This window comes from Gorilla gorilla, chromosome 9 (genome assembly GCF_029281585.2).
Source record: "Gorilla gorilla gorilla isolate KB3781 chromosome 9, NHGRI_mGorGor1-v2.1_pri, whole genome shotgun sequence".
Lineage (NCBI taxonomy): Eukaryota > Metazoa > Chordata > Mammalia > Primates > Hominidae > Gorilla > Gorilla gorilla.
In genome coordinates, this window is record NC_073233.2 from 111,346,573 (window position 1) to 111,358,763 (window position 12,191).

The window sequence follows — 12,191 nt, forward strand, 5'->3', positions numbered from 1 at the left end:
TTACTGAGTAAAAGGGCTTTTTTTTTTTTTTTTTTGTGATGGAGTCTTGCTCTATCACCAGGCTGGAGTGCAGTGACACAATCTCGGCTCACTGCAACCTCCGCCTCCCAGGTTCAAGCGATTCTCCTGCCTCAGTCTCCCAAGTAGCTGGGGCTACAGGCGCGTGCCACCACGCCTGGCTAATTTTTGTATTTTTAGTAGAGACGGGGTTTCGCCATGTTGGCCAGGATGGTCTCGATCTCTTGACCTCACGATCCCCAAACCTCAGCTTCCCAAAGTGCTGGGATTACAGGCATGAGCCACGGTGCCCAGCCAAGGCTTGTATATTTTTAAAGCCTTGACACATTTTATCACATTGTTTTATCACAGTGTACCAGTATATAGTCCTACCAAAATTTTGTCCATGTTGCAACCCTTAGCAACATTTAATCATTATCATGCTATTCGGTTGGGCTAAAAACCTATCTCAGTTTTACATGACTTTTGAAGATGATATCTTGTTTCTATAATTATGTAAACAATTTGCCACTTTGTTAATGTTATTAACTCATTTTCATATTTGTGGTAAATGTGTTTTTCCAATTTAGTTTTAATGGTATATGTATAGATATAAAATCTTGTATAATATAACCTATATTTCTTTTATCTTTTTAATGAAAGTCCGCCATTCTGTAATCAGATGTATAATCTCACCCCTTTTTTTCCTCATGTGAATTTTTTTTCCTCCATTAATTTATGGAATAAAATTTTACTCTGAATGGTAAGTAGCACAGTTTTAGGTTAGAATGTGAATTGAAGATTGAATTTTTTTCCAAACAATAGTTTTTCCCTAGCATAATTGATTGAATAATGTTTTTATTCCTCAGTGACCTTATAATAGGTTAAATTCTAACATTTTTACTTGATTATGATCAGAGGCTCAGTTTCTTCCTGGTGTGTGGACACGCATTTCATAAATGTTTGCAAAAACTTTAAAGGAATTTTTCCTCCATAGGGTATCACTGATACATTCGAATCACTTAATTTTTTTTTTTTTTTTTTTTTTGAGACAGAGTCTCGCTCTGTTGCCCAGGCTGGAGTGCAGTGGCGCGATCTCGGCTCACTGCAAGCTCCGCCTCCCGGGTTCACGCCATTCTCCTGCCTCAGCCTCCCGCGTAGCTGGGACTACAGGCGCCCGCCACCACGCCCGGCTAATTTTTTGTATTTTTTAGTAGAGACGGGGTTTCACTGTGTTAGCCAGGATGGTCTCGATCTCCTGACCTCGTGATCCGCCCGCCTCGGCCTCCAAAGTGCTGGGATTACAGGCATGAGCCACCGCGCCCGGCCTAATTTTTTTTTTTTGTTTTGATCTCATGCTTTTGGCCCTTTGGGATTTTCATAAAGTTGTTTTCATGCACATTTAATTTTGTCACAATAATTACATAGATTTAATTCTATGTTTAACTGATTTCATTGCTTATAGCCAATAGGATTAGCCTCTGACTTCTATATCCCTAAAAATACTAGTGTTAATTAATATGTAAAAGATATGGAAAACTTTTTTTTTTAGAAAGAGATACAGACATGTATGTTTTCTGAACTCTCGCCTATGTAAAAATGATACCTGCTTGTATTACAATTTACTGATAAGTTACCTACATAATATTCTAGGATAGCCTTTTACCTTCAAAATTCTGTATATTTTGGTCCATAAAGGAGTGGAACTCTTATGACCTACTATTTATTTCTTAAATAGTTTTCCACTTACTATCGTTTTTCACAGTTATTTTTGTATGTCTCATCTCCTCTAACTAAATAAGCTGTTTGCATTCAGTAAATGCTTCTGAGTAAATGAATGTGATTTGAATTCATAAATCCTACTATATAATCAACATTTTAAAAATAAAATATTGCAATATCATATCACTTTTGAAAATCATTTATGTTATAATAATGGAGGTAAACTCGATAATCTTTATCATTCATTCCAGTTTAGAAGTTTTACTGCCTGTGATTCTAAGTGTTTGTGCGTGTATAATATTCGAGAAATTGCCTAGCCCATTTAGCTGTTCAATTCTATTAGCTATTTATTCACTTACTTCCATGTTATATCCGTTAATATGCTATTGGAAGAATTGTGGGTATATAGTCTCATAGTCATAGAAGGGACTAGAGGTTTTATGTTTAATCTCAAACCTAATCCTTTAAAAGGGGCATAGCCCATAACTTAGAGTGAAGTAAAGAACATTTATGAAAAATATTTGCCAGTTAGTATGCCTACGACTTTGTTCAAAGCCCAATTTATGTGTGCATATTTCTGGTTATTAAAGATAATGCTACTTACTTCTTTATTTTCATGCTTATCAGTATAAATGTGGTTAAGAGAAAAAAATGTGCTTATCGTTTCTGCACTGTGACGTTTGCTGTTCAAAGATATTATGCATGCTAAAATAATCTTTGTTATTTATCTCATTAAATAACACATTTGCATTAGTCTACCTTTAAGCTTAATAGCTTAACAAGTTATTTTTTCCATAGATTAATAATATTTTTACTAAAAGAGCTTTCCCTTCTTGTCAAATTATATTATTCAAACAAGTGAAAATCTGATTATCAGCCATGTTAGTTTAAACATATATATATATATATATATATATATATATATATATACACATTCATTACTGGCAACAACTCTTCAGGACATTTGAATTCAAAATTAATTTTACAGCATTAATGAAATAGTAGTATAGATGGAAATACTTATTAAATGACTGTTTTAAAATAACTGTTATAAAATAACAGGAATAAATATTAACTATAATAAAGATACAGTTAAGTATAATTTGTTGATTACGTTTAGCTAGCAAAAGAAATAAGCAGATAATTTAATAAAAATTATTTGATAGGGAATAAATATGCTATGTATAATATTATTTAATTGAAAATAGATACTTTATGAAGCGCTATCATTGTAAAGGATATAGCCAAGAGAAATAATTATGCTTCGCTAAGAAGATCTTTTAAAAGTCTTTTCTGTTTATACAAAACATATTATTCATTGGTAGAGGAACATAGGAACATTTCTGAGTACTATTCAAATGCATTAAGATGTTAATGCAAACACAGCTTTAGAGGTTTTAATTTCTTCTATTCTAGACCTGGCTAAGAGATGTAAATGCTTGGGTAAATAATAGGGTGTTACAGTACATGAAACACATCCTATGACAGTAATAAATTAAATGAACACATATTTTTCTAGGCTGTTTATAAATCATGCAAAATGAATTACTGAGTAAATGAGGATTCTGTACGTTTTTAATCGCTGACATTACTATAGTACCATCTCTGTACACCAGCTGAACTAATAGCTTACTGATGATTTCTGAATCAGTCTGTCTCTTAAAGGATATTATCACCTGCAGGAAATATTACAGAGAAACAAGTCACTTAAAACTACCTGAGTTTACTTCCTGGTTCCAGCAGCTTATTTGACCTTGGGCAAGACCCTTAACCTCACTGGGCCTCCACTTCCTCATTTGTAAAGTGGGGATACTAATACTAACTTGCAGGGTCATGGTAAGTGTAAATTTGGTTAATACATGGAAAGCATATAGTAAGTGTTACACAGACTTTCTGTTGTTTTTGTTATCTGTTCCAAATGGCAATTTTTAAAAAATGCTTATGAAATACACTTTATATTGATATGTATTTCTCCAAATGGAATATGAGTTGATTATTTAAAAACACCTTTTAACACAAAATTATTTCTTCTTGGACATTGCCCTCCACTGTTGTAAGATGGCAAATTCACCATCAAATCTGGAACTGGAACCCTTATTCAGTTTACATTGCCAAGAGAACTTTTTAGTTAGGCCTGGATGCTCAGTATTTCGTCAGCACACTACAAGTGCTGGCCCAAAATGGGGTGCTGTACATTAGGTTAATTTTCACCTTTTGGACTTTTTACTTTGAGCAGATTTTTACCAACAAACAATTGTGCAAGGAATCGTATTTAAGATGGATGGATATTATGCCAAATTGCAATGCCAGACTTTACGATGTAAAATGGAAATGTTATATATATATATTTTCTAGATACCATTTCAGAGCATTTTGGAAGCTGAATTACTTTCTTATTGAAAATGACTTAAGTCTTTAATTGACTTATAAGTGTGTGTGTGTATTTATATGTTCATATTTCCCCCCCTCTAGAACTGGGTAGATAAAGCTGAAAAACAGGCTCTTCTCTCTGAAACGCTTGACCTATCAGAACTTTTCCATCCAGACACATTTCTTAATGCTCTTCGCCAGGAAACTGCAAGGTAATTAAAATGAAATACTTTACCTATTTGTCCCTGACGGTAATTAGTTTTGCTTTATTGACTTCCTATTACACTGCCCTTGATTGTCAAGAAATAAATTTATTATCGAAACACAGTTATGTTAATTTCTTATTCTCTACTTTAAATCATACAGTTAACCTTTAGCTTAAAAAAGCATTGCTTTTAATGATGATATGTTTTATTCAAATTTAAAAAGATAAAATGTAACTTTTATAATTTTGATCATTTATCTATACCTGTGCTGTCCACTATGGTAGCCAGAAGTCACATGGACCTATGTAAATGAATTAAAGTAAAAATCAGATTTGAAATTCAGTTTTTCAGTAACTCTAACCACATTTAAAGTGCTCAATATCCACATGGCTTGTGGCTGCCATTTTGGACTGCATGAAAATATTTTTATCTTTGCAGAAAATTCTGCTGGACAGTGCTGACTAGGCTCCTTGGTGGAGAACAGGACTTGATGATTAAGATCAAGCTCCTTTTCTTACCACACTCAGATTATCATATCATATATAATTTTTAACAAGTTGGAATGTAATAAAAGGGACATTACTAAAAATATCCTCAACAAAATTTAGTTGTTTAGTAACTCTCAGGGGTATTTCAGTTTGTATTGCTTCAGGATATTATAAACATCAAATTTCAGTTCGGCTAATAAACATTTATTGAACACCCATCGTGAGCCCGCATTTGAGGGTCATGGTCAAAACAGGATTTAAAAATGAAAAAAAGAAAGGCCTTATCCTTAAGGAACTTACAGCATCAAAGAGGAGACTGACAGTTAACTTTGAAAATTTAGTGTGAACTCTGACATATTATGCATAGTTTAATGGTATTATTATTTACACATGGTAAATATTTTAATTTTAAATAAATAGGACTATATCTTCAGTTACTCTTCATATTTTAATTCCTAAGGATTATTGATTTGTGACTTTGATGCTTTACCTTTACAGGGCAGTGGGTCGTTCTGTGGATAGCCTTAAATTTGTAGCCTCATGGAAAGGTCGACTGCAAGAAGCAAAGCTACAAATTAAGGTACTAGACTAATTTTAGATCTTGGAATCTCAGCCTTATCACCAACTGATATAAGAGATTCTGAAATTTTGATCTCAAAGTGACCTATGTTTATAGTGTAAGATCAGTAGAGTTAGATTGTATTATCTATCTGAAAAATCAAAATAAGATTTGGCATGAAACAACTTGTAATAGAAAATACAGACTCTTATGCAAACATAAGAATCTTAGGGATACAATATTTGAAAGTGTAACTTTTAGCACAAATTTATACAAACCATGCATTTTACCTGTTCTAAAATTGAACCTAATATTTACTGTACAATAAACTACATACAGGTTGAGCATCCAAACATCCCTAATCCAAAAATCCAAAACACTCCCAAATCTGAACCTTTTTGATTGCCAATATGATACCACATATTGTCGTATTTTGGTCCACATGGGAGGCCAAGATAGTGACACCTTTGCTTTCTGATGGTTCAGTGTGCGCAAACATTGTTTCATGCACAAAATTCTTTAAAATATTATATAAAATTACCTTTGGGGTATATGTATAAAATGTATATGAAACATAAGTGAATTTGGTGTTTAGACTTGGGTCCCATCCCCAAGATAGTTCATTTGTGTATGTGCAAATAGTCACGCACTGCATAACGATGTTTGTCAATGACAGGTTGCACATACTACAGTGGTTCCATAAAATTACAATGAAGCTGAAAAATTCATATTGCCCGGTGACGTCTTTTGTTCATTGTAACATTTTGGTGCACACATTAGTCCTGTGTTTGCAGTGATGCTAGTGTAAACAAATCTGCGCTGCTAGTTATATAAAAGTAAAGCACATATAATTATGTATAGCACATAATACTTGATAACTGTTCATGCTTTATGTATTTACTATATAATACCTTTTATCATTATTTTAGAGTGTACTCCTTCTAATTATATTCTTCAAAAAGTTAACTGTAAGACAGCCTCAGGCAGGTCCTTCAGGAGGTATTCCAGAAGAAGGCATTGTAACCATAGGCGATGACAGCTTCATGCCTGTTACTGCCCCTAAAGACCTTCCAGTGCTGTAAGATGTGAAGGTGGAAGACTGATAATAATGATCCTGACCCTGTGGGAGGCCTAGGCTAATGTGTGCGTCAGTGTCTTCATTTTTAACAAAAAAGTTTAAATAGTAAAAATTAAAATAAATTTTAAAAAGAAAAAACTTAAAAAATAATGATATAAAAATATTTTTATATTTTTTGACTTGTAAATAACACTTAGCTTAAAACATAAACACATTGTACAGATATGCAAAAAATCAAAAGTATAAAGTAAAAAGTGTTTATGTTTAAAATGCCTGGGTTCAAGTGATCCTTCTGCCTTGGCCTCCCAGAGTGCTAGGATTACAAGCATGAGCTCTTGCACTTGGCCTGACTATAGTTCTTTAATGCAGTTAACTTTATGCAACTAGCGTTTCAGAAATTCCATTCATATAGTTCTAGTTTCCTGCTCAAAACACTTTTTACTTTGAACTTTTAATTTTTTTAACTTTTTGACTTTTATAAATAACACTTAGCTTAAAACATAAACACGAGATGTATACAAAATTAAAAGTATAAAGTAAAAAGTTACAGTAAGCTAAGGTTAATTATTGAAGAAAATTATTTTTAACAAATTATTAAGCCTAAGTGTACAGTGTTTATAAAGTCTACAGTAATATATAGTAGTGTCCTAGGCCTTCACATCATTCACCACTTATTCACTGACTCACCCAGAGCAACTTGCATTCTTTCAAACTCCATTCATGGTAAGTGCCCTGAACGGGTATAGGATGTTTTTTATCTTTTATACTCTCTTTACTGTATATTTTCTATGCATAGATACACTTACCATGTGTTCCAGTTGCCTACAGTATTCAGCACAATTACATGCTGTACAGATTTGTTTCCTAGGAGCAATAGGCTGTAGCATGTAGCCTAGGTATGTAGTAGGCTATAGCATCTAGTCTAGGTATGTAGTAGGCTATATACCATCTAGGTTTGTTTAATTACACTCTCATGTTCACACAGTACTGAAGTCACCTAATGATGCATTTCTCAGAATGTATTCCCATCATTAAGTGATGCATGACTGTATTCCAAAATTCAAAAAAAAATTCAAAATCAAAAACACTTTGTTCCCGAGCATTTCAGATAAGGGATACTCAACCTGTATATAGTATATAAAAATTAGTATATAAAAAATCTTGTCCTCAGGGAGTTTATAATTTGTGAGTACATTAGTTAACGGTTTAAAAAAAAGCCACTTATGATGATCTATTTCTTTGGTAGTACAAATTTTTCTTAGCTCTTTTTCCTGTTAAAATCCATTATTTTTACAATAACAGGTAATCATTCAAACATTAACAAAAATAATTTAAAAGTCTGTGATGGAAACTTTTTCCCCAGCAACCCCAACCTTTTTTTGTATCACTAGCCCCTCTTACACTATCATTCCTTGCCATTCCTCTTTCCCATTTCTTTACATAGAATTGCCCTCTTAACATTTTTTTCCACTTAAAAACTTTAAGCTGGTCTCAAACTTCTGGGCTCAAGCAATCCACCTTCCTCGGCCTCCCAAAGCGACCAGATTACAGGCGTGAGCCATTGCATATGACCTGGCTATAGTTCTTTAATGCAGTTAACTTTATACAACTAACTTATTAGAAATGCCATTCATATAGTTCATTTCCTGCTCAAAAAATTTGTTTTCATATTACTACTATTTTCTAACATACTGTCATTTATTTATATTTGTTGTCTTATTCTAGTAGAATGTAAGTCCCGTGAGAGTAGTAACAATAGCCGTTACATAATAAGCATTCGATCAAACCCTTTCTGAATGGTTGAGCGCCTATAATAGGAGAGGCACTGTAGTAGGTGTTCCTAGCATCGGCTACAATGGTATAGTGTGCCAGAAATTTGATCATTACCAACAAGCTAGATCTTTCCCTTTTGGCTCTATAAACTGCCATAAAATTCTCACTTAAAGCTGAAGGAGTTAGAAAAGTGTTCTTTCATTTAATTTTGTCGTTTTGTTTTGTTGAGATGGGGTTTTGCTATGTGGCCCAGGGTGAATTTGAACTCCTGGGCTCAAGCAATCCTCCTGCCTCAGCTTCTTGAGTAGCTGGGATTACAGGCACATACCTACCACCACACCCAGTTTCTTGACATTTTATTTTAACCTTAGCCCCTAGCTCATGAGAAGTACCTTGGCTATTACTGGTGGGTCATACACTGCTGTCCAATTGTCAGGAGAGGGAGGGAACACAAAACATGTATATTTAGTCTCTGGCAGCTGTGAACCATGCATGTAATTATAGCATCATTTTTTAATTTAGGAGTATAATAAGCAAGGGAAACCAATTTTATTGTGTCAAAATGTGTTCATATTTCCCAAAGTATGTTGACCTTTCAAAATGGGAATAAAGTCATGCACAACCAGAAAATCCCAAGCTTATATAATTGTTTTGTACATTGGGGCAGTGGGTGGGGCGGGGGGTGGGCTGCACTGATGGTAAAATAAGATTATAATATTAGTATCTGAAAAAGAGCTATGTGACATTTTTAAGCAATTAATGGGGCAGTCTGAGCCTTGGCTGTCACAGTTATGAGTAGATTTCAATAATAACTTCATTGACATGTTTATTATGAGGATCTCTGAATATATATGTATAATCTGTATATATATAATGAATATATATTTTTATATATACAATGAATATATATTTTTATATATATTCAGATTACATATATGATTAAGATTTATATAGTAGGAAATATTTGTTTCTTAGTTAGAAAACCAAGTATGTTTTCATACAAAGTTCTGTATATCCAGTTAGCAAAATTCTTTTATTTTTCATTTGGGATTCATTAAAAGATATTTTATTGTTAAGAATTAAAATATTCACTTGTAAATATTTAGTAACATAAATAAGCATGGTATAATGACTAGAAAATAATTGTCATTTTTGATAGTAATGTATTTCCACGTATACTTACGACTTTAATTTTAAAAGCCATCTCTACATATGAGATTTAAGATAACTCGACAGAACTTTTCCTCTCTCTGGTCCATTCATGTGAGCTATAAAAGCACATTTTCTAACTTTCTCACCTGCAGTTTCCAATAATGTTATCAGGGAAGAAGTCTTTGTAAGGCTTTCACTGTTAGCACTTGGCAAAATTAGTAAGTTCATTTGTCCATTTAGGCTCCTTTTAATTATGTTTTTCAGCAGAGGGGATTGTTTCAATAGGAGAACTTTGGATTTGAATTATACTTGAATTTTACTATCACTATAATTTTATTAGTTTTTTTTTTAAATCTCTATCACCATAGACTGAATTAAACAGTGAGGCTGTAGTTCTCCAAACCAATCAATATCTTAAACCCTCTAGACCTACTTGAGAGAACATATTTATGTATTGATTTTCAGTTCCTGAACATGGCCCTCTAAAATTCCTGCCATTATTGATCTATTATGTGTTAAATAGTACTTGAAAACTTGATATTGCAAAATACATAAATCAAGCTCCTGTTCAGCCTGCATGTTACATCTTCCTCCAAGGCTGAGAGAGGATTGCCCTTGCAACACTTCGAGTGCTCAGTAGCCACATGCGGTATAGTATACACAGTAACCACATATGGCTGCTGAGCACATACGGGTACTATATTGTAGCTCTGCATGGAACAGTCAATTCCCTAGGAAAATGTAAACATCCTTTGGTCTTCAAGGTTTTTTTTTTCAATAATGTTTAATACTTTCTATTATTAAGTATTTTAAACAAATACAGAAGAAAGAGTAGTAAAATGAGTCTGCATATTCCAAGGTTTTAAGATTAAGAAACATTCCACCTTTTTCTCTTTTCTCTTGCTAAAACACATTTCAGACATCATTTTATTTTACCCCTCTATGGTTCTGAATGTGTTTCTTTAAAAATATATTTTTTCTTAAATATAATGTATTATCACAAATATCAAAATTAAAATTCCTTGGAATCATTTAATATTCAGTCCAAAACAATATCGACCAGTCTCCAAAAGAACTCTTTCCAGTGGTTTGTTTGAATCAGGGTCAAAATAATGAAATGAGATGCTAACATGGCATTTGGTGATGTGCCTTAAGTCTTTTTATATCTAAATCAGGTTCCACCTTTCATTTATTACCACTGTTTGTTACAGGAGTGGGGTCATTTCTCCTGTAGAATGATGTACATTCTGTATTCATCTGCTTGCTTCCTTATGTTAGTAAACTTTTGTTCCTCTGTCTCTCATTCCTTATAAACATAAATTAATTCCAAAGATCTAATTACATTGATTTTTTTTGTGTGGAGGGGCAACAAAAATACTTCATAAGTGGCACTGTGTTCTTCATTTTACATTGTATCATGAGGCACACACGTGTTGTTTTCTTGTTTTTAGTGATGCCGACATTGATTCATGTGTACAGGCAGTGACAGCCTCATTCCTCATGTAAAGTTTCTCATCAGTATTTCATCTAATAGATCACTGCTTGGATAACTAGGGTTGCACACTGATTTTTCTAATTTTGTTATTCCTTCCACATTTATTAGCTAAAATTCTTCTGCAAAGAGGCTTCAATTAGGTCTATTTAGTTACCTGGATACTATGAAATACATTTTTTGTTGAAAATAAAGAATACCTAATTTTTTCATTTAAACTGGGAATATTCAAAAGATGCTGTTGATAGTTTCCAGCAGTGTCCAGTGACATTTTCTCTTTAAGTATCATTGTGAGCTTCTTGTATATCTAATGTTTCAGTAAATTGCATTTATTTTATTTTTCATGTGCAGTTGTCTCTGGTCTTTGGCATATATGTGACGCCTCTTAATGTTGACCTGTATATCTTTCTTTTTTCTTCTTTGAGGAGGGGGTAAACCTTAATAGTGAAGTGTAGTGTCATACACAAAAATGTACAAATTTCAGAGTACAGCTTTATGAATTTTCAGTAAGTGAATAAACCTATGAAACAATCATGCAGATCAGTATAATATTTTATGGTGATTCTTTCTTAAAAATTATGTTTGCAATTAAATGGACCTAACACATATAGTACAAACCTTATTTTTCTTTCAATATATTGTAAACAACTGAGAACCGCTGAAGATGGCCCAGGGAGATTGTGATTCATCCACTCTTATCTAAATATATACTAATGATTGGTAAAATATAAAAAAAGGAAATCACAAACCTTAGCTGGCTTGAAATACAAGATAAGTATTACATTGTGTCAGAAACAGGACAGAAAATAAAACTATAAGTAGGGCCAGAAATACAGATAGATTGAGCTATAAGTCCAGAATTAGGAAGCAATGAAGCATGGCTTTTTTAGAGTAAAAGGAATTAGTAGTGCTAAGTGTTACATAGGACTATAACCAGGCTTGTTGCTGGTCGAATCCAGTTCTGAGGTTAGGCTCTCCATCTCCCCAATAAAAGGAGACTGAATAAAGCTGTTGCAGGCCTGGAGCAGTGGCTCATGCCTGTAATCCCAGCACTTTGGGAGGCCGAGGCAAGCAGATCGCTTGAGCCCAGGTGTTTAAGACCAGCCTGAGCAACATGGAAGAACCCTGTTTCTACTACAAATACAAAAAATTAGCCAGGCCTGGTGGTGCATGCCTGTCATCCCAGCTACTCAAGAGGCTGAGGTGGGAGAATCACCTGAGTCCAGGAGATCAAGGCTGCAGTGAGTCATGATCATGCCACTGTATTCCAGCCTGGGCAATGGGAGAGAGACCCTGCCTCAAATAACCAAACAAACAAAATAAAGCTGTTGCAGAATCACTGATTGAGTTTATG

At 33.6% G+C, this 12,191-nt stretch overlaps 1 protein-coding gene across 2 annotated transcripts in view; it reads left to right on the plus strand.

Annotated features, from left to right (window-relative positions):
• The window catches only part of DYNC2H1 (dynein cytoplasmic 2 heavy chain 1), a 371,095-nt gene that overhangs the window by 343,135 nt on the left and 15,769 nt on the right, over positions 1 to 12,191 (plus strand). For both annotated transcript variants that reach the window (XM_031016281.3, XM_031016282.3), the window contains 2 exons: positions 4,192 to 4,301; positions 5,282 to 5,363. In XM_031016281.3, coding sequence (XP_030872141.3) covers positions 4,192 to 4,301; positions 5,282 to 5,363 — 192 coding nt within the window. The remainder of the gene's footprint in view (positions 1 to 4,191; positions 4,302 to 5,281; positions 5,364 to 12,191) is intronic.